Raw genomic sequence first — 22,902 nt, 5'->3', positions numbered from 1 at the left:
ATACTCTGATATGTAAGAAAATGTCTAAATAGATAAAAAAAACTGTTTATAAAAGAAATTTTTTGAAAGGGTGGATGTTTGACAAGGAAAGTCAATTAAATAATGATATCTTTCTTTAATTTTTTAAATTTATTTTGAACTGAGCGTTCTTCCTTTTATTCCCTTTTTTTTTTTTCATTACATTTTATGTGTATAATGTCATCCTTCAACTTTATCAGACATGTCAAAACTTCTGCCCTTTTAAATTGATTTTTTAAATGCTTTTTACGGTTATTACTTATTTTTGAAAAATGGCCGGTAGACCGAGAGTACCACAAATGTAGATAAAGTTTTACCTGCAAGATAACTTTTGAGACTACCATAGCATGATCATTATTCTCAGAGTTCGGTTATGATGTTTCTGTTTTGCTATATGCAGCAAATTACCGATTACAATCCTCATGAACAAAGTTGACAAAACCACAATGGATGAAGGTGGAGTAGAAATACAGACAATTTTAATCAAACTGTGTACGATCGTTCATTCTTTAAAAGAAATCATCTGCCACTAAACACTCTAATTTTGCTGTTGTATATGTGGTGCTTTGATTTCAAATAGGTACAAATCACTTGAAAGTTTTGCTTCTCCAGAAAAACTGTTACTAGTACTGGTTCAATTTTATGAGAGAAATTTGTGAGCAACACTCAGAAAAAAATCCACAACATCTTGGCGGCTGAGATGAGAGTGGCAATCCTATAAAAAGCGAGATTAGTGAGTCGAAATCATGATTACTGGCCGCAGAGTCATTGGATCTTTTGGCCTATAGAGCGACATCTGGACGCTCCTAGTTTGAAGAGGTGTCTGACAGATATTAAGAAAAACTGTTACCCATCTTAGAGCAATGGATTTTACTCGGTAGTTGAATAATCTTTTATGGTTAAACACTATATGCTGATATTCCACAAATTTCGAATGGTATTTGTATACATGTTTAGGTTCACCAAAGGAAATTTATCAATTCCATGCACACTGAGATTATCAAAGAGACATGGATTCGAGCGAAGAAGAAGCTGCGCCGTTAACATCGGACTAGTGGACCACTTTTCCAGCCTTAGATAGCTGAGTTTTTCTAGCAACAAAAAGTTGGCGGAAACAAAAGTGACAAAATGATAAGCTGTATTTCAGACAGTTGTATGCTGTAACACTCGTTTTTAGGGTTTTTATGGAAGATTTTATTTTGAACGTTTGATTTATTTTGTTTTTTTTTAAAAACGAAAATAGTTTTTAATAAAGTATTGTAAATAATGATTACAAAAGATAAATAATGGTTAAAGTTATAAACTAGAATATAAGTTAAATATTATTTACATAACTTCAATTTATCATTTTCACAAGAGAGTAAAGTAACTGATTATTTATCAAACTATCTCACAAAATTAGACAATTTTTTAAAAATATATTATATCATATGTAATATATCATTCATACTTGCAAACAATAGTAAATATACAAATAAACTTGGCTTAAAATAAGGTTTTTGTGGAGTCATTGACGTTTGTGTTTCTTGAATTTAAATTTTTTTACTTGTATAACTTGTTTTAGTACATCAAATATTTTCATAGCTTTGTCATCATATGCTATTTAAAAGGTTCTTAAAATTTTTTTTGTTAGTTTTGAATAATGATTTATTATTCGATAAGCACTGCATATTTGAAATAGCATTTTAAATATGCAAACAACTTCAGTATTTCCTGAAATATACAAGTAACATTATTTACTTAAACATAGAAAACTTGATGTGGTAATTTTTAAAGAAATAACAACATAGGATATTAAACAGTGTAAAGTGAAAATTATAAAAAAAACTCAAAAATGTTTCAGATATATATAGATAATAATATTAACTTGGCGATTCTTAAAAACAATAACAATAAAAAAATGAGATCTTATCCCGAATATACGTGAATTAGGAGTGGATAAACTAGGATTATGGAAGGATTTACTTAACGAAATCATATAAAACTGAAGAAATTAGCAAAGAGAACATAAGTAAAGTAAAGGCTACTTTAGCTACATTTATTTCAAAAGTTAATGAAAAATTAAAACAATGTGGTAGAAATTATGATTTATTTGTAGAAGAAGAATATAAATGACTTTAAGAAAATCTTTTGACTAATAAAAGAAGCTACTTTAGTTCTGGAAAACCCCCTTAACAATGGGTGGTCCTTGGAGAGCGAAGCAAAAGAGAAAAAATAAAAGAACTAGGTGTTGAACATCACTGCGCTATTTTTAGTCACTGCAAGAAGTATATTTTTTAAAAAAAGTCAAATGTTTTACATAAAACTCAAAAAAGTTTAAGACACTTTGGATAAAACCTTTTCTTTAAATATGAGTGTAAAGCAAGCTCTTGATTTAAAAGTGAATACTAGCCTCAGCGATAAACAATATCAAATGATCAAAGTCTTAGCCCTTAGACACATATTTATCCTCTTCTTGCACGATATTTTTTTGATAAAAGTTAAATACTATCCTAAAAATTTTTTTTTATATCCAATTTCAATTGTTACCATTAACATTGCTAAAGCTGTGTTTATGTAGATGGTATAAAATACCAATAGTGGCAGCTAAAATAAATGATGGTAATTCTGCCAGAAGCATGTATATATCAATTAAAAGTACCAAGATGATGTGTATTAACTTGAAAATTCTAAAATTTTAATGAAAATCATTTTTTACGCCTAACACCAAACCTTAAGTCGCGCGTGAATGCGTGTCCACGCAATAAAGTCGTAAGAGGTGCGCGATGCATCGGTTTATACGCAAAAGTGCTTATTTGGATTTTTTTTCCATCGTAAAAATACGCGACCGATGACGAAAATAAAGTACGGTAATTAATCGGAAAAACCTTTATAGAAATTTTGGAAAACTAAAAACATTGAAATTCTTACGAGGTTTCTCGAGGTACGATGTAATTCGATGATTTATCACGAGATTTCACTGTAAATACGAAGTATTTCTAATAATATGAGGTATTTGATAAAACTGCAATGCATCGCAATTTAATCTTTTTATAGATAACCATCTCTTTTTATAGATTACCATCGAGATGGTAATCTATAAAAAGAGTGAATTAACTGTAAAAAAACCGATTAGATAGATTTTCGCAAATTCCCTCCGCAATTAAACACTCCATCTGAAATTAATTGTAAATTAATTTCCTAAGGTGAGAAAACTAGTAAAGCTTTAAAAGCTGTAGTTTGATTAAAGTTTTTATATTTAGTTGCTACAAACCTATTAGGGATAGCTATTTTGCTTACTTTGATGTCAAAAAAGTTACTTTTAAACAAGTATTACTTTACATAACTTAGATTAAATGATCAAATATATTTACATTTAAAAGTAATTCATTTTTTAAAAAGTAGCATAGTAAAATAATATATTACATGTAAAAACTACTTACATTAAGTTAATTTTAAAAATGCGTAACTTTTACTTGTTAAAGTAATTTGTTATTACTTGTAAAAGTAATTAACATAAAAATGTTATTTACTTTTTCGTTATCGATGTAAATCAATTTAAAAGTAAGTCATGTAAAAGTAATTTACTTTAAAAAGTAATTTAGATTTAGATGGTTTGCGAAATGTAAATATAATGTAAAAAAAAAAAGATTTAATCTTTTTATTTTCCGATATTTTACGATGGTTTGTGGTGGCTTGCAAAATTTTGCTGCAATTTTGCGAAAACCTCGTAATTTTAGATAAATACATCGGAAATATCACAATATTACTAGTTTGCACTGTAAATACGATTTATTGTGAAATTACGCGAAAATATCGTACGATGATGCGTAAATCTCAAAATATATCGGAGAGTGCGTGAAATTCTCCCCATCGGCCTCGGACTACATCGCACCTCCGATGTGATACCATTCCTCACCGTCGTATCACATCCGAGTCACCTTTATAAACTATTTCTCAAATCGGAATTTACGCACTTACGCAATTTCCGATGGTCGGATGCTTTAATCCTGAGTCACTGTGCATTGTTTTACGAGTTTAATATTATAATTTGTCGCGAGTTGCATAACTTTAATTTTGAGACAAACTTTTTGCGATTTTTAGGAACCAATTACAGAGGCGATGAAAGCACATTTTTATTAATCTTATCTAATTCCTATGTTATTCAATGCGCTGATTCAGAAAATAGTAATAAAAATTAATATCACACACCAATTTCTTACATTTAAATATATAAGATAAAAAAAATATTTAAAATGTTAAAAAATTATACAGTTATTAGTTTAGCAATAACTTCTAATGTTAGCGATAAGGTCATTTGTTATTAGGTTGGTTGCTCTGAAAAATGACACTGTTGTTAGCTTTCTTCCAGTTAACCTCGCATTGCAGTTACTATGCTATGTTCTTTTAATTCACACTCTAAGTATGGCAAATTTTGATTGTAAAACTCTCCTAGCACATTTTTGTTATATGTAGTGACTTTGTAGTTTATAAGCGTCAAAAGAACATCACTGACTTAATGAAAAAGTATACTTTGCATATTTTGGTGTGGAACTCGTTAATCAAGATATACACTGCCGCTCATGGAAGTTAGGACAAAAAATATTTTTTCAAAAGAACAATATTAAAATGTAATAACGTTATAAAATTATTAACTTATATTAGTAAAATTTATGTTTATATAAAAATTAATCAAGTTAAATAAAACTTGTATAAAAAAATTCTAAATTAAATTTATTTTTAAGTTTTCATTAAAATAACATAAATTGTATACGCAAGTAAAAGTCAGTAAAAAAGTAAAAAAAATTTAAATTAATAAACAGAGAACCCAGAAACATAATAAATTCACGTATGAACCTGTATTTTAAATTATTGATTCAAATCTTTTAAGTTTGTCATTTAACTAGTATTTCTATTGTTTACTGAGTTTTTGTATGCAGATATTTTGTGTATTTTGTGTTAGTGTTTTAAAAATATATAAAAAGGTCCCAGCAAGCACACAACGTTAAAACAACGTTGAAATAACGTTGATCAACGTTGATCAACGTTATTTCAACGTTGATTCAACGTTGTGTGTTTGCTGGGATGTAATTAAATTTATTTTTTTTAGTGTAAATTCAAAGTATTGAAAAAAATATGCCTAAAGGTAAGCCAATAAGTGTAGAAAAAAGGGCAGCAATACTCACTTTGCTTCAAGAAGACTATACAGTTAAAAAAGTAGCTAAAAAATTAAATCTTAGTAAATCAACAGTTAGCTATACAATTTGTCGATATTGAGAATCTGGAAGTTTGGAAGACAGAAATCGTCCAGGTCCTTCTCGCATAACAACAAAAACTGATGACTGTTGTATAAAAGTTATCAGTAATGGTAATCGAATGTTAACTGCTCCACAAATAACAGCTATTTTCAACTGTGATCGAGAAAAAAAGTTTCTGTCGGTACAATCAAACGAAGGCTACAAAAAGCTTATTTGCATGGTCGTGTTGCTATCCGAAAACCATATCTACGAAAAGGTAATCGACAGAAGAGATTCCGTTGAGCACAGTTCCAAAAAATCGGACGATGGATGAATGGAAACAAGTACTCTGGACCGATGAGTCAAAATTTGAAGTTTTCGGAAATAAGCGAAGAGTTTACGTCAGAAGATCTGCTGAAGAAAAAATGCTAACTCAATGTCTGGTTCCAACAGTAAAACATGGTGAAGGCTCTGTGATAGTTTGGGGTTGTTTCTCTCTGGGTGGAGTGGGAGATTTGCGTAAAATCGATGGTATAATGAGGAAAGAACATTATAGAGATATCCTGGAAACAAGTGCGATCCCTTCGGGACTTCGATTAATCGGAGATAATTTTATTCTGATCCATGATAATGACCCTAAACATACTGCATTGTTATGTAGAAATTATTTAGAATCAAAAAAAGCTGAAAATGTATTACGTGTTATGACCTGGCCTCCCCAAAGCCCAGACCTCAACCCCATTGAGTTACTATGGGATGAACTGGATAGAAAAATTAGAACTGTATGTCCAACATCAAAATCTCATTTATGGAACATTATAGAACAGGAATGGATTAATAGTCAGAAAGAAACAATTAGAAAATTAATTGAAAGAATGCCGAGAATAGTTAAAGCAGTTATTAAATCAAAGGGTGGTTTTTTTGACAAAAAGAAAATTTAATTATTATAATAGTTTTTGTAAATTTTTATTACATAAAACTGACTAATAATATATTTTATATTGAAAATGTATAAAAAATATAACTTTTATTAATATAAATCAAAAATTCTATAACGTAATTATATGCTAATATTGCTTTTTTGAAAAAATCTCCATTGTTCTAACTTCCGTAAGCGGCAGTGTATGTTTAGATTTCCGAAATCTATCTATTGTAATGTTGAGTTCCTCACAAAGTATGTTATGTTTGTGTTGAAAACCTAAGGAAATGGTAAAAGAAAGAGAAAAAAGCTTGTAAATTTACAATACCCATTCAATCTGTTTTTTTAATTTTCTTTTTAAAAACAGCAAAACCTCTGTCGTAAGGAAAGAATTATCAATGATAAATAGAAGAGTATTAACGGATTCACAGAATCTTTTCAGTTGGATGCAATAAATTTTACTAAAGTATATTTATTTTGTGTTCTACATTTATTAGATAAAACATAACTTCTTTGATAGAGAAAATTAGGCGATATTTAGAAAATTAGATAATTTGATGGAGATAATTTTTTTAAAACTTTCAACATCATTCAACGCTTTTGTTTTTATTTTAAAAGAGAGTTCATAAGCCTGAGATTGTCCGTAGGAAGAAGTTAAACCTCTCTTCAAAATCTTTATTTTATAGCTATAAGAAACAATCACTTCTGGAAAATTGGATGTAGCAGTTATATCAGGTTCAGCACTAAGAAATTTGAACTCCCTGTTGGTCTTTTACAAATCTTTTATAAAAGATCAGCAGATAAGTTAAAGGTTTTAACGGACCCATATACCGAACAATTTTCGAATTTGCGATCTTTTTAGCGTTACCTATTTATACAAGCTTTTTTAATGAAAATTCTTCTAAATTTCTCTGGACGCATTATGCCTTTTTTCCTCTTTTTATTTCGTGTTGATAAGCTAATGTTGGAATTCACTTCTTTCGAACTCGTCTTCTTTTCATGTTTTATTTAAATCAAAAACGAAGTAAAATCGTAAAAAACTCAAAAAAAAGTTTTTTTGGTAGAAATTTCATTGGTCTCTGGCTGAAAAGAAGTTTAAAAAAAAAAGAAGCGCTTTTAAAAAATTAAAGCAATTCCAACAAATCTTAGTCATGTTGTGTATTGTTAATATGGTGTGTCTGCCTCTAGAAAATCGTTTTGTAACAAGCGTTAGCTCTTTTTGCACAAAACGATTGAAACTTTTTTCTGAATATCTGTTGACGATATCAACTGCTTCCTAAATATTCTATTAATTGAACTTTTTCGTTTAAAACCCATTGAACTTTTAACGAAATATTCCTCGTTTATTTTTCGTATATAACTGAACTTTGTTTCTAAATCAAACAATCTTTGTTAAAACTTTATAATGTCACTCATCGTGCTTCAACAAGCAAATAGACTTATAGACACTGACAAGACAAATCGACACTGGCTACTCTATGTTTTCTTTTAAAATTTTAGAATTTTTCAAGATAGGTGGTACACCATTTCTATTCTTTGATTATGTACCGGTTAGGAGGAATTCCATTTTTAATAATTCATTTGCCAAAGGTATACTTGTATAATGTCGTTCTGTTTACTTATGGTATTCTTTTGCACAGCCAACATTATCATGAAGTTTTGAGAAATGACGGGGAGATCTGATTTAGGAAGATTCTCAGTTGTTAGGCTGCCATAATGCGGGAGTGGTAAGGTACCCTGTGCTTGAGTCAGCAAGTATAAGTGTATATTTTTATAACCCAATTTGTCGGTTTTTTGTGGTTATAGGTAATAAATCCTACTCTAAATTTCACAACTAATTCATCAACAGAAATATTTGAATGTGGTACAAAATACTGTAAAAATTTTGAATCACTACAGCAATTCACGAAAGTTTAAACGATTGCAGAATTTTCAAATCTAATCTTCGGTTTTTCTTGAATAAAAATCTAACGGAAATAAATATCAAAATAATTATTTTTCCAATTTGGTAAATAGGTTATTTGTTTATAGAATAGAAAAAAGTAGGTTTTGACTCATTACCGTTTACTCAGAAATTTCATTAAAAGGTAGGTGATACAAATTAAGAGGTTTCACAAAAGTTTAAACGATTTTATTTAGGATCAATTATTTGCTAATTAATTGATAAATCCGCTGCGAAATTATTTTTCGCAGCGAATTTATCAATTAATTAGCAAATAATTGAGTAGTATTTCAATCAAAAAATTCATCACAACATCATTAGGCAGCTTTTAATTCATTAAAAATCAACTTAAAATATTGTGAATTTCAAATTAATTTCAATTGCGTGCAAATGGGTCGAAAATCAGTTTCTAGTGACATCAAATGGCAAGTTATTGGTATGGCGCGGACAAAAAATCACACAAACGTTCAAATAGGCAAAATACTTAACATTTCTGAATATTGCATTAGAAAAACCATCAAAACCTGGGAACTTACCAAGGATGTCTCCGACATGCCGCGTACTGGGAGACCATCCAACCTCAGCAACCGTGACAAAAATGGTATATACAGAATGAGCAGAGAAAACCCCAGACTCAGCTACAAAAAGCTATCACAAATCTTCAATAAGTCAAAAAATAATCCAAAAGTTAGCAGAGAGCTCGTGAGACGAATATTGTCGGACAAAGGTATTGGAACGTACATAGCTGCTAAAAAACCTATTCTTTCAATCACGGATAAACGTAAACGACGAGTGTGGTCCAAAGAAAGGCTGGACTGGTCTGTAGAACAGTGGGTAAAAGTTAATTGCAGTGATGAAGCTAACTTTCAAGTTGTAAACCGCAAGGGAAGAATCTATGTCAAAAGATTTGCAACTGAGAAATATTCAGACAGGTTTTTGCAACATCGTTGACAAGGCGGTGGAGGTTCGGTTAGCATCTGGGGATATTTTTCTCACAAAGGTATAGGCTTCTGTGAGCTGCATGAAGGCCGAAATAATCAATACACCTACAAGAACACATTGGAAACGTGTTTAGTTCCATCAATCAGACACTTGTATGGCAGAAGCAAGCAGTTCATCTTTCAACAAGACGGGGCTTCAGCTCATACAGCATACTCAATCAAAGAATATTTTTTGAAAAAAAAGTTCAACGTGATGCCCTGGTGCCCTAGATCACTAGATCTCAACCCAATCGAAAATATTTGGTCTTGGATCGACAATCAACTGACATACCATGAAATTCAATCAACTCAGCATTTAAAGCAACTTTTGAATGAGTACTGGCTGAAGGTACCTCGCGTGATGTGCATGAAATTAGTTGAATCAATGCATAAACGAGTTTATCTTTGCTATAAAAACAAAGGAGAACACTTCAAATATTAATTTTGCTTTTTTTTTTTTATTTTTTGTTCGAATGTTGCAATTCGTTTAAACTTTTGTGCTTCTTATTTTTCCTATAAGATTTTTTGTAATAGCTTTTTTCTAGCTAAATATTAAAATTTTTGTAACATGTTCATATTCATTTTAAAGCTAATTACTTTTTCTTTAATAAATAAAAAAAATTAAGTCTATATCATTTTACAGTTTTTCTTTATTAAACAAAAACCAAACATACTTGATAAAAATTCTGCAATCGTTTAAACTTTCGTGAATAGCTGTATTATCTAGAGAACTGCTGACTTTTTGAAGATGAATCCTAATGTTCAGATTATCGGGAAGGTTGCCTTTTAAGTAATGGATCTAAAACCACTGTTCTTTTATGTTGGCTATAGGCATTATTTTCATTTTGAATATTACTCCAAGGCAGGCCATAAATTCTTTACATTCTACATCCTTTCATGCTTTTTAAGTTGGCTCTTTTCAAGGAACTATTTTCCCATTACTCCTATAATCACTATCAACCTGAAGATGTCATGTTTCCCCGGCTTTCATTGTTGTCAAATGAAATACCGAATTCTAAATGACTATTAATAATAAAATATGCTATTACCCAGTAAGATGAGTGGAGAAACGGAATATGATATATCATTATTGAACAGATTATGCAGCCTATATAATAGCGTTTAAAAAGCTCTTTCTATTAGTAAAGCTAAAATTCTATAAAAATTAGGTAACTTGTAACACAAGTAAAACAAAAGCAAATGACATACAATCAATGATGCATCAGTTAATATTGTGCTCTAATATCTTCATTTTCTTCACTTCAATTATTTTTTCCCGCGATCTTGTAAATAGGTGGTTGATCGATGAAACCAGTGTTAGTTTCTACTGTTTTACTTGAACTCGCTTAAACCAGCACGTTAAAGAATTTAAGATTGAAACTTTAACCTCAAAGCTAAATAAAAAAATCTTGCAAACCAGAAAAACAAAAAAAGAAATGAGAAAAAAAAAAAAATTCATACCAAATCAATAAAAAAATAGAATTAATTTCCTAGAATGGCGACCAGAAACTCCTAGAAGGACCAACAGACCAACTTAAGCAAACAGGAATTTTTTAATCGTTGTCTGTGTTTAATTTTCACTTCAGAAGTTTTAAGTACACAAACTCTCTTACGTTATGATTAAACATTTAACTGATTACGTTATGATAAAACATGATCTAAATCACAACAACGAATGACTAAGTCTTAAATAATACGACTTAAATCATAAAAGGATCGAATTACAAATAAATGGCGTAAAGTGAGTTATTCTAAACAAAACAGACTATTTGCCACTTCGAAGAATTTCAAGATACTCATTCTTAAACTTCATTTTAACATGTTTTTGGGAATTATGCTGGTAAACAATTGGATTTTGAAATAATATCGACGTATGCTTTTTTCTGTCACCAACAAATAATAAATTTTAATTCGATATTATTACTTCTTTTTCTGACGCGCTGTATTACTGAAACTTTCAACAATATTGTGGCATTCATAATAAAATATGGTGACTTAGCAATATATTGACATTAATGAGATGATGAAATCTAGTCTAAAGTGATGGTGTTAAATGTGGTGCAATATTAAAATTGGGCAAGACTTATGACAAACATGGAAAAAATACATTGCATTCATTTTTCACTTTTAAACTTTTAATGAGTAAAAAAAAAAAAATTTATTAAAAGAAGAACAAAAGGAACATTTCTTCACATCTCTTGACTTGTCCTTCCCTTTTGCACTTTTTCTCTCAGTGTATTACCAAAAAAAATTCGTTTTATTTGACAATAAAAGCAATTTTACATTTCATTTGTCAAAATCTCATTTCATTTCAATTAAAAACTTTATCAGAATACTAAAATTCAGTGAAAGAATTAGGATACAAATATATCAGTAAGATCCATTAGATTGGACTTAAAGAGGCATTTAATATACTTTAATTAATCATTTTATTGTAATACGGTACAGTGCATTTATTAGTAGTTTATACTAATAATCCTACCTTCGAGCTCTAACAAATGAATTCAAAGTTAGTAATATTTAATAGAAAATTATCACGACTATATTTTTATTGATATATTTGCTCATTATCCGTTATAAGTTTTATTTATCCGGTGTACCCAATATAGCTTCAGTTTCTTTTAATTGCTTATAGTTATCACAATTACCGTTACATCCGGTAAAATTCATCGTTAATAGCAACTGCATAAAAAACCAAATTATAATTTCGTCAGGTTAGAATTATTTTGTTCTAACTCTGCATTTGTTTAAACTGAGATAAATCAATTTGAAGTTTTACACTGTAATGCAGTAGAATTGGCGATATATTTTTCATTAATGAAAACATTTTTCAATACTTGCCTGTATTCTAAAAAAAATTATTTGTTTTGAAAAAAAAAGTAAGTTGCTCAAATTGCTATTATGGCCCGAACCTGTTTGGAGATAATTTCGATAGATACATTTCGCGTTAATATTATTTTGTGCTATCTCCATATTTTAGTAAATACAATTTAAACGTTTTGTGAAAAGCAAATGAATTACAACAAATTAGTTTTAACTTAGGGATTTAAACGCAAATATAGAAACCTAAAACACTTCGTTGGAAAACTTAAATGGATGGGATGATATAATTAACTTTCTTATTGCTACTTTGACAGAATTCAACTGATATTAATTCTGGAAGGATGGGCAGCTTTTAACAAGAGCTATATTATTTAAAGAAAATCATTTCTATCTAAAAAGATTTATTGAAAAAAAAACAAACAAAGTTTTTAATACGAATAACATGTTAATAACAGTTTGAATGAACCTTATACAAATTAAAACTGAATGTTGAAAAATAACATAACTAAAGTATATAAATAAAACAATTAAAATGAAAGTTGCTTCCGGATGAAGAGTTGAAAAAAAACTACTGAAATAATATTTTATAGAATCAAACATCTACAGCTGGCATGTATGGGTACATAGAAACAATGTCTTTTACTTTCTCACTAGAAATTTTAATATTATGTCAAAAACAAGATACCAATGGAATTGATGGTTCTTCAAAATTACTTCCTGATCCTCTAGTGTTTTTTGGCTTAGACAGCCGTACCTCCTTATAAATATCTGTAAAACAATTCTTGAAATACACATGACCAGGAGCATTAGACCTATATACAAGTGTTTTGACATTTAAGTATGGAACCTTTTTGTAGTTCATAAGACAGGCAATTTTTGAGAAATTTTTAATGTCCTTTTTTTGCATTTGGTATACAAAAAATGGTTTAAGTTGGTTAACATTCAATATTGCTTTTACCAACTCGAGAGGGCTGAATATTTCTGCTGAATGTAATGATTTCTCAATCTGACTATGTATATTATCACATTCTTGAATGGAGCTATGCCCTGGCTCAGAATACTTTTTTTCAATAATTTTAATACTTGGATGATCAATAAGAAACTCACGTAATGCAGCTGACATGACTGTTTCTATTTTGTGGAACACAAGAATCAAACCAAAGTAAAAACTTGTCAATATTAGGAAGATCCTTGTAAACTTGATTTAGCATACATATCACAGCACTGGCAATATTGTTACCAAAACGACCAGACATACCTTCATGCCATAATACACAATATGCTTTTTTGTTCAGCAAAGAGTAACCTGTTAAATTATAACAACTGAGCTTTCTTTTATAAAAGAAGTTTCCCACATTACTTTTTGGCAAGCTCAAGACATTTTGTAGATCAATACAAACTATGGTTGTGGTAGGGGACTTCAACTTTCGATCCTTATCTCTCTTGATCTTTGTTTCATTTTTTGATGCAATATGCTTGTTATACTTTTGGATTTGTTCTTCACTTGCATTTTCAATAATGCAAAATTGGTAGCATGTATCACATAGAACTTTTTTTGGCTTTTGAAATTCAATATTAAATTTGGTGTTAAAAATATTGTGGTACATACATTCCTTTGCTGGTAAAATTTTATATTGAGTGCAATATGTTAAATACAAATCATAAAGTTTCTTCAAATTTAATGAACCATCAAAGTATTGTTTGCAGGAAATGCTTCGACAATAATGTGACTCAACTCGTGGAAACAAGTTAATATGGTTTTCTATACTCTGTTTAGTCATTTCAAGAACTTTTTTTTTACAATGTTTCCCCCATTTTGAAGGGGCAGGAATACCAGTTTCAAGCTTATTTTCATGATAGTATGATATTTGCCTGCTGCTGATTTCTAATGTAGACAAATAAAACACCTTACATACACAATGTTTGACATTATCAACAAAGAAATTGTAAAAATAAGTATATTTTCTTCTTGATTTGCTTACTTTATTGATCTGAGTCGTTTTTTTATCTAATCGCTCAGTAATTTTACTAAAAAAGTGTTGCTTTTCAATCTGAGACATTCCCCACAATCCATTAAATACTTTTTTTCTCTCATCTTCTGAAATTTTCACAGAACACTTAAACTTGCAACAATTTCCACAATCTTTTTTATTTTTAATACTTTTTGGTTGAATAACCTTGCCCCTGGTATTTATATATTCTTTTCCTGATTGCCTAAGTCACTTTCTTTTTGACTGTTTCCAGTTGTAACAGTTTGCCTGACATTTTCTGGTTTTCCCACCGTGCGGAGGTAATCGCAGTTGACCAGCAATTGAAGTATGTGTTGAAACATAGGGAGTAACCATGATATTAGCTTGTTGTGGGTAAACTAAAAATAAAAATGAAACCTAAAAAAGTTATGCAATGCAAATAGGTAAAGATAAGATAATTTCTTCCACATATGAAGCAATCCATTTACATTTGAGTCTTAATTTATTTAGTATATACAATGTGTAATAATGATTATATACATATATATATATATAACAACAATTACACATGTATTCTTTAAAATAGAGTGCTCAATGTTCTTAAAAGAACAGAGCAATAATAAATTATTAGAAATCATTAATTTCAATTTTTTACACAATGTTTTGTCAATAAAGACTCTTCAGAAATCTCAGAAAAATCCTCAGAAATATATATATATATGTATATATATATATATATATATATCTATCTATCTATCTATCTATCTATCTATCTATATATATATATATATATATATATATATATATATATATATATATATATATATATATATATATATATATATATATATATATATATATATATATATATATATATATATATAATATGTTATCATCTTATTAGAACCTCACGGATTCTGTTATATATGTGACATACACACACTAGTGCATATGTCACATATACAAGAGAATCCGTGAGGTTCTAATAAGATGATAACACATTTCCTACTAAAATAATGTGCTGAATTTTTATTAATACTAAAAAAAGCCGATTAGCACTAGAATATATAAGAAAATACCTGTATTTTGGTTTATTACTCCAAGACCTACATTAATATTTTCCGCCATTTTAAAATTTTAAAGAAGAAATAAACAAGAACACGTATTATTTTATGCGATTTATAAACAATTTTATTGGTTGTTGGAAATAGAACAAAATAACATCAATAACTATCGCTATTTTGCACATAGAACAATCGGTTACACCTAATTTGACACTATTTACTTTTTTTTTTCAGTTTTAAAAGTAATACAGCTAGAAAGAAAATATAACATAAAAGAGAAAAAGGTATAAACTCATTTTTTTCAAATTTCGAGATAGAACAAAATAATTCTAACCTGACGATTTATGTTAACTCGATTCAAAAAATTAAGTTTGGCATTATCCGTCACATCTATATGATTGGAAAAGGTGGTAGTTTGTCCATGAGATCAAATTTTTCTTCTGTTGGGATATTTGGTGTCATTTTTTGACCAATATCTTTTGTAGCTCCTATTATTTCGGATTGATTTACGCACTTAGTGACTTTTTCTTGAAATATGTTGTTAATATTTGGGCATGAGAGTGTATAAAATCAATTTCCCATAAAACTTTACTTAAGGAGTTTTACTTGTTAACACTTTCGCTGCCAACTACGAGTATACTCGTAGTAAGTTGGCTTCATTTATTTGCCAACTACGAGTATACTCGTAGTAAGTTGGCGTCATTTATTTGCCAACTACGAGAATACTCGTAGTAAGCTGGCGTCATGAGCTTGCCAACTACGAGTAAACTCGTAGTTATACTAACTTATTTCAAACAACATTTGTGCATGACTGGTTTTGTCTGTTCTTTTTTTTTTTTTTTTTCTTAGCTTCACATTTGATTTCAGAAAATATTACATTCAAGTTTTTATTTTAAAAATCCAGGGAACCTAACAAAAAATGCGGATAAAGACAGAAATAGCTTAAAACAGATAAAAATAAAACATTGATATTGATTTAATTTTATTTCATGAAAATTCAGGTGTAAACCTATTCTGTTGAATGATACATTCGCCAATACATAACGGAGGTCTATTTTCACAAACAGCACATTCATATTGTGTTTCTTTACGTTTTATTTTAGAGCAGACTCGATATGGTTTGGTTGGGAATTTTTTCTTTTCATTCGGTGGTATTGAAGACAATTAGTAAAAGCAATTATTGGTGATTCGAGGCACAATTTCATTCAAACGTTCACCAAATAAGTCCGTAACAACTAATTCTCTAAACTTAAGCAAGGAATATGTGTGATCTACCCCATATTTGCTGTTTAGACAGTAAGCATTAAACAAAAAAGTATCAAAGAGATAAAGTGCTACTTTTTTATACCATCTGATTGTCTTTCTTAGGCAATCATAATATGATACCATTTGTTCCGCCCTATCTACTCCTGACATATATTGATTGTAATCTTTGATAATGTTGGGTTTCATTTTCTTCTCTCCTCTCCTGTTTGTCACTTCAATCATTTGCAACGAATGCAAGTTGCTAATCAATAGCACATCTCTTTTGTCTTTCCATTTAGCAACCACTACACCCTCTCTGCTGCTTATAACGTCTCCCTGTTTTAGTTTTGCTTTTATACACTCTTTTGGATTTGACTTTCGATCAGTTCTTAAAGTACCACAAATATGTGTTTTTTGATTTATCATGTGGTTTGTTAATTCAAAGGAATTGTAAAAGCTATCGGTGTACAGGTAATAACCTTTTCCCAGAAATTTTTCCATTAAATCTAAAACAATAGCTCCCGTTTGACCCAACAAATGTTAATCGAGAGTTGTCTCGCCAGAGTAGATTTTTACTTTTAGTACAATGCCTTCTGATTCGCAAAGCTCATAGAACTTGATACCATACTTATGTCTTTTATTTTTCACATACTGCCTGAATACAAGACGTCCCTTCCAAAGCATCATTGACTCATCGATTGATATATTTTTATTAGGATAGTAGATGTTATCCATTGCATTATTTAAGTGATCGAGAAGTCCAATAATTTTACACAAGCGTCCACAACCCGAATCTTCATTGTTAATAAAATGCCAAAACCGTAATATTAGTTGGAATTTATTTCGTGACATTATTCTAGAAAATAAGGGATATCTATAAAGACTGTTCTTAGACCAATAGTGTTCTAAAGATGGCATTTTGATACACCCCATATGAAGAAGAACTCCAAGGAACTGCCGCATACCACTGAATTTATTGGTTTCCAATCTTTAAAACGTGAGCTTCTTCTGAGGGGACGCTGCTTATTTATTTCTTGCGTTGCGTAGCGATTAGTTTCAACTACCATAGTATTTATAAGCTCTTCTGTAACAAATAGTCTAAAGAAATCTAATGGTTTCTTGCTCTCCATGTTTATCTTCAAACCAGAATCCGCAGAAAATTGAATTTGTTTTACAATATTCGGCTCATCTTTCAATTGGTTTGAATTTCTAGATGGACCACCCGTTGTTCTAGCTCTTTTCGGCGGCATTAAAAAATCCTCTGCAGTGGCTGCTAGATGAACGTCTGTGTACTGATTGTCATCACTTTCTTCAGCGTTATTATCTTCAGAACCTGATTCTGATGCAGTCAAGCTCGAAGATGTAGTAGTATAAGCGAAAAATAAATCCGAATCTTCAATATCATCACCTTCACTATCCTCAAAGTCTTCCATAATCATATGTGCTGATCCAATTGTGGAATATCTGTGTTGAGCTAATAGGAGATAGATAAATTTATAAATTATCAATTTATAAAAAAGAAATTACTCATCTATAAAACACATTAATTAGTACTAGCAAAAAGCAACCCGTAATACGGGTTATGGTCGGTCTGTTAATTTATGGTGGCTGTTTTCCACAATTTAAAGTTGCGAAACCATTACTAATACCCTTTTAGAAAAACGCTTTCAAATTTAAAAAATTAAACCATTTTTAAAATTAAAATAAAAAGTATGCGGAGGTAAAATAATTTACCAATTATTTAACATTATTTGAGAAATTTTAAACTGACATGTCATATCAGTGTAAGGCAGAACCATTTTCCTCGACTTTACTAAGTTCAAAACAATACGTTTTTAGTTACTGACAGAAAACAACAACACTTCATCAGGCTTTAAATTGACGAAAAAAGCTAAATTTTTGTTATATTTTTTATAACATGAACTTTATAATTAATAAGAGTAATAAAAAGCGAACGTTAATTATACATGATTTATCATTTTTTTTGGTATCCCCTTGATACGTGTTTCTTTAAAAAAGGAAATTGTCTTTAAAACGTTAAATGCACACAACTAAATAAATTTATTCAAAATAACTGAACATTTGACCATTACTATTTATGGCACTAATCTGACCATTTTTATATATGGCCTCTTTGTTTCAACAGTTTTTAATAAACGGTAATTTGCTACCATTTACTAAAAATTCCTTTTGTTACTCGAAATTTAATTCTCTTAAATATTTTGACACTAATAAAGGACCTCCCTTCCCCGTTTTTGCCTTAATGGTGGTCAGGAGAATAGAGCTATTTTTATTAAGAGTAATCAAGTTTTTGATGAAGACCTTTTACCAGAATAATAAAATGTGAAACAATGATTTAAGAATTAAACATATATAAGAATTTTTCTTTCCTCAAAGTTAAGCTAATTAATTAGTTAAACACCTCATAAGATTTAAGTAACTCGATATTTGACAAATGCGCAAAACTACAATATTCACCCCCCGTTTAAAAAGATCCCCTAAGTTACGTACAACAAATATTATTAGGGATAAAATAGAGAAAATTAAAAAAAAAATTGAACTAATTGCATCTATTTATATCATTTTAACTGACAAAAATTTACAATAAAAGGTAATCAGGTTTTCTTTTTATAAATCGTATAAATGCGTCAATCGTAAATCTTAAAGAAAAAAAAAAAAAACCACATAAAAACTGAAAATCGATTTACCTATTTATAGTAACCTATTTTGACATAGCAGTTAATATAAACATTTATCGAAAATGTAACTATAAAATCTATTTCGAAGTACAAAAGGATTAACAATACTTTAAAAAAAAAATCAAATTAAGATATAAATTGCATTTTTAGCATAATGTTGTCTCGGCTTTTAGTAAATAAATAAAAGCAGCAAGTTCCAATAATGAAACTACCTGCTATTCATTTTTAACAATAGACACCAACGTGAAGGTAAGCCAAGCAGTCTATCAACACAAAACATCACAACAATAACACATAACAATAGAATATTTACACCCTTGATCCTAAAATCCAGCGAAAATAACAAACCAAATTAAAATATGAAAGGCAAAAGTAGAAAACCAATTTAAAGTTAACTATATATTTATCTTTTTACTAAACATATAACTACATAAAAGTATATTTGTTTTTATATTCAATATTAGTTATTCAATTACTTCAAATTTAGGACATTAAAACACCCTAGATTTAAAGATCAAGGTTGCATAATCTCCCATACACATTATCAATCTTGCTCAATATAATGCCAACTCACACCACTTTGAAAACATGGAAACAACATAATTTAAACATATATACAGCTATAAACAAATATGGTTTCATATAACACATATAAACATATTAAATGACAGGTATATTTATCAAAAACTATGAAAAAAATATTAAAGTAATAAAAAATATAACATTATTTGTGTAACACTTTTCACCAACCATACCTTGAATGAGATGTTTATGAATTTTGAAAAAGAAACTATTAAATGCCCTAGAGTTCTTGAACATGCAACATATAGTTGACCATGAGAGAAACACGGTTTTTTGAGATATACCTTAACTCTATCAAATGTTTGACCTTGACTTTTATTAATTGTCATTGAATAAGCCAATCTGACAGGAAACTGACGACGTTTCAGAACAAAAGGTAAATTAGAATCTGATGGAGCCAACTGAATTCGAGGAACAAAAACCCATTAACCACCAGAAACACCTGTCAAAACCTCTGCATCAATACAATTATTTTAAAGAGCACAAACTTTCATTCGAGTACCATTACATAACCCAGCTTTGAGATCTAAATTTCTAAGTAGCATAATTACACAACCAATTTTCAATTTTTAACAATGAGGTAGCATACCTGAAGGAGTTAAGCTGTTCAAAAACTCAACATTATTTCTTTATTTCTTTCATTAAGGTCATCAGTATCAATTTGATCAGCACTTAAATAAATTTTGACCTCACCCGGCAGACATTCAAGCACTTCTTCATTGATAATGAATCAACATTAGTTGGTGTTAAAATCACGTGTTTAGAATAATCATTTTGATCAGCATCTCCAAAACTCTTTTCAACAACTGATTCATTTTCTCTAATAATGCACTGATTTGGTATTTTAATGCATCCTTTAAAAGGATCCTCTTTTTTGACAGGTATTGTTCCATTCCCAAGTTTTAGTAGCCATTGGGAAAATTCACCTTCCCCACCTTGTACTCTTATATTATCAGTTAATGCAAACTTCTGCACTCATTGCCAATGCAAAGAACATTTTACACACAATTCTACTATTTCAGCTGGTTGTGTTTGTACACAATTCTACTATTTCAGTTGTTGAACATTTTCATCAAAATTTTCTAGATTTAAGCCAATAAACTCATCAATAACAGGCAGATTGTAATCAGTCTGCATTTTACCACTTTGATTAATAATCTTTTCAATTTGATGAAGAGTAGCTTGTTCAGCTATTAGAACTGGGATTGAGCGGTGAATGAAATCTTCCATCATAAAAGCTTTGTATGTATTCCAGAGATGTAAAGGATTGTCAGATTCACAAAAGGTCAAAATAATTGAAAACAACTGTCTAATTTGCTTTGGTGTACGTGTTAAAACCGCCTCAGAAAGAGTATTCTGCCATTCAGTGTCATCTTACAACAATCCTTTTAAAACACATGCTTCACGAAACGTTTCAAGGACAATACCATTAACAGTACGCATATCCTCCCAAGATGTTGCTCCTTTTGCTTGCAAAAGTAAGAGTTTAAGAAAAAACAATTCTCCAGTTGGATTAACTTTATCCATTCTTACTATCACTTTATTACCACCCCTTTGTCTAACCTTCCATTTACAATGTTTATCATCAAATATAAAGTGATAAGGAATGTCTACATAAGAATTGCAATGTGCTCTTTCAATTTCAGTATTTAACTTAAACCATGCTGTTAGGTGCGTATCACATTGAGCTGCACAATCTAAAGCCATTTGTTCTGCTCCTTCTCTAAAATACAACAATTGATTTTCAGGTAGATGTTTACCAAGTCACAGCACTTTGAAAACACAGAAACAACATAATATAAACATATGTACCAACTATAAACACAATAAATGTGTTTAAATATGTATATAAGGTTAAATATATTCCTTATATACATATTTAAACACATTTTTAAAACAATTATATAACACATATAATACATACACAAACAATAAAAACACTTTACATTATTATAAAAACACATTGATAAAACAACTATAAAGCACTTATTACCAAATACACATACATATCAAATAAGCATATATGCAAACAATAAACGTGTGCAAACTAAAGTTTTAAAAATGATGCGAGAAAATTTAAAAAGATACAAAATATATATTTACAAACAATACTCTTTACCTTCTTTTTTTTCTTCATAAGAACTGTAATCCTCATAACAAAATTTAACCTTTTCATGCAATAACATGTGACATGCCATGTCAGTGTTGGCACAAAAGTTTAATTTACATTTTCTAAATTTTCTAAAAAAGAACAAAAATAGTTAATAGCATCACAGAAATTTCAATGTAGTAATAACCATTTTATGGAAATAGCATTAGTATAACTTTAAATAACATACATACCCCTATTTTCCTTCTAAAAAATAAGACAATAAAAACAAAACTGCAAAATGAAAAACTAAAACAAACAAAATATAAACGATTTAAAAGATTAAAATCCTTTCTACTTTATCTAATAAAAATTTAAATCCTTTCTAATTTATCAAATAAAAATTTAAATCCTTTCTACTTTATCTAAATAAAACTTAAACCCTTTCTATTTTATCTAATAAAAACGTATATATAACTATTTTATATACTTACTTCAATTATAAGATGATCTTAACGATTATTATTTATCTTCATATGATTCTTTATGAAATATATTTAAACTAATAATTAAATTCCAAAAGGAAGAAGGTTTTAACTCGTTTCATGGATCTTTCTCCAATGACCGCGTGCATTTTAAAAACGCGCTCTTTCAAAGCCTAGTAACTAATGACGAAACGACGTTAAACATTAAACATTAAACATTAAGCATTTCTGTACTAATTATATTATAGATAATGCATAAAATAAGGTACATTACTACACCTTTTCAAGATGTAAGTGAGAGCTTGAAAGTTGTAATTAAGAAACGTAAGATGTAATTGAGAAATACAAAATGTAATTTAAAAGTCGCAATATGTAATTTAGAACATGGAAGATGTAATTAAGAAACGAAAGATGTAATTTAGAAGATGAAAGTTGTAATTGAGAAAAGCTTATAATATGTTTCAAATTACATATTGCAATTTCTTATTTACATGTTGGGTTTCTCAGTTACATTTTAAAATTTCTTAATTACATGTTGTGTTTCTTAATTACATTTTGCGACTTCTAAATTACATGTTGTATTTCTCAATTACATCTTACGTTTCTTAATTACAACTTTCAAGCTCTCAATTACATCTTGAAAAGATGTAGTCACCGCAATGAGTTATACTCATTACGGTGTTACGAGTACTTCGGCACTGGAGAAAAAAATTCCTTCCCCATTGCCAAGCTACGAGTATACTCGTAGTGCTTTTTTTATGTCAGTTATATTCAGAATAAAAAATAGTATAGAATTATTTCAGATTAAAAAATTTTTTTTTATTGAAATGTTGATATCTAGCCTTGGCAGTGAGAATGAAACCACGCAAA

At 29.3% G+C, this 22,902-nt stretch overlaps 3 protein-coding genes and 1 pseudogene across 5 annotated transcripts in view; all 4 read right to left on the bottom strand.

The window, feature by feature from the left end:
* Positions 1-10,697, bottom strand: part of LOC149883480 (TNF receptor-associated factor 3-like) — a 30,355-nt gene extending 19,658 nt beyond the window's left edge. The window contains exons 1-2 of one of the 2 annotated variants that reach the window (XM_090098867.1): positions 10,537-10,657; positions 10,285-10,420 (exon numbers count right to left, since the gene is read on the bottom strand). The gene's annotated coding sequence lies outside the window, so the exon portion shown is untranslated. Of the gene's footprint in view, positions 1-10,284 lie in introns of both variants that reach the window. The other variant, XM_090098866.1, reaches the window with a different exon arrangement.
* A 1,742-nt stretch (positions 10,698-12,439) lies between these two features.
* LOC145183733 (uncharacterized) lies at positions 12,440-15,025 on the bottom strand (annotated as a pseudogene). The gene is made up of 2 exons (XR_016455712.1): positions 14,948-15,025; positions 12,440-14,266 (listed from the first exon to the last, which is right to left on the bottom strand). The product of XR_016455712.1 is annotated as an uncharacterized LOC145183733 (transcript).
* Positions 15,026-15,765: 740 nt separating this feature from the next.
* Positions 15,766-17,985, bottom strand: LOC149883479 (uncharacterized). Its single transcript, XM_090099231.1, has one exon. It carries the CDS (start codon positions 17,614-17,616, stop codon positions 17,083-17,085), a length of 534 nt encoding a protein of 177 aa, XP_089955357.1. The 5' UTR covers positions 17,617-17,985; the 3' UTR covers positions 15,766-17,082.
* A 2,118-nt stretch (positions 17,986-20,103) lies between these two features.
* On the bottom strand, positions 20,104-21,894 carry LOC149883478 (uncharacterized). The gene is made up of 2 exons (XM_090098304.1): positions 21,578-21,894; positions 20,104-21,181 (listed from the first exon to the last, which is right to left on the bottom strand). The coding sequence occupies exon 2, from the start codon at positions 21,163-21,165 to the stop codon at positions 20,833-20,835; it is 333 nt and encodes a 110-aa protein (XP_089954430.1). The 5' UTR covers positions 21,166-21,181; positions 21,578-21,894; the 3' UTR covers positions 20,104-20,832.
* Positions 21,895-22,902: the final 1,008 nt, after the last annotated feature.

The sequence above is a fragment of the Hydra viridissima genome, unplaced genomic scaffold (assembly GCF_058129835.1).
Source record: "Hydra viridissima isolate aposymbiotic clone 2 unplaced genomic scaffold, HvirCarnegie_v1 scaffold_9, whole genome shotgun sequence".
Taxonomy (NCBI): Eukaryota; Metazoa; Cnidaria; class Hydrozoa; order Anthoathecata; family Hydridae; genus Hydra; species Hydra viridissima.
This window is presented reverse-complemented; position numbering and strand designations above follow the sequence as displayed.

Excerpts from the sequence above, each read along its gene's own strand:
- LOC149883479 (XM_090099231.1), bottom strand. The coding sequence starts at position 17,616 with ATGATTATGGAAGACTTTGAGGATAGTGAAGGTGATGATATTGAAGAT.
- LOC149883478 (XM_090098304.1), bottom strand. The coding sequence starts at position 21,165 with ATGGCTTTAGATTGTGCAGCTCAATGTGATACGCACCTAACAGCATGG.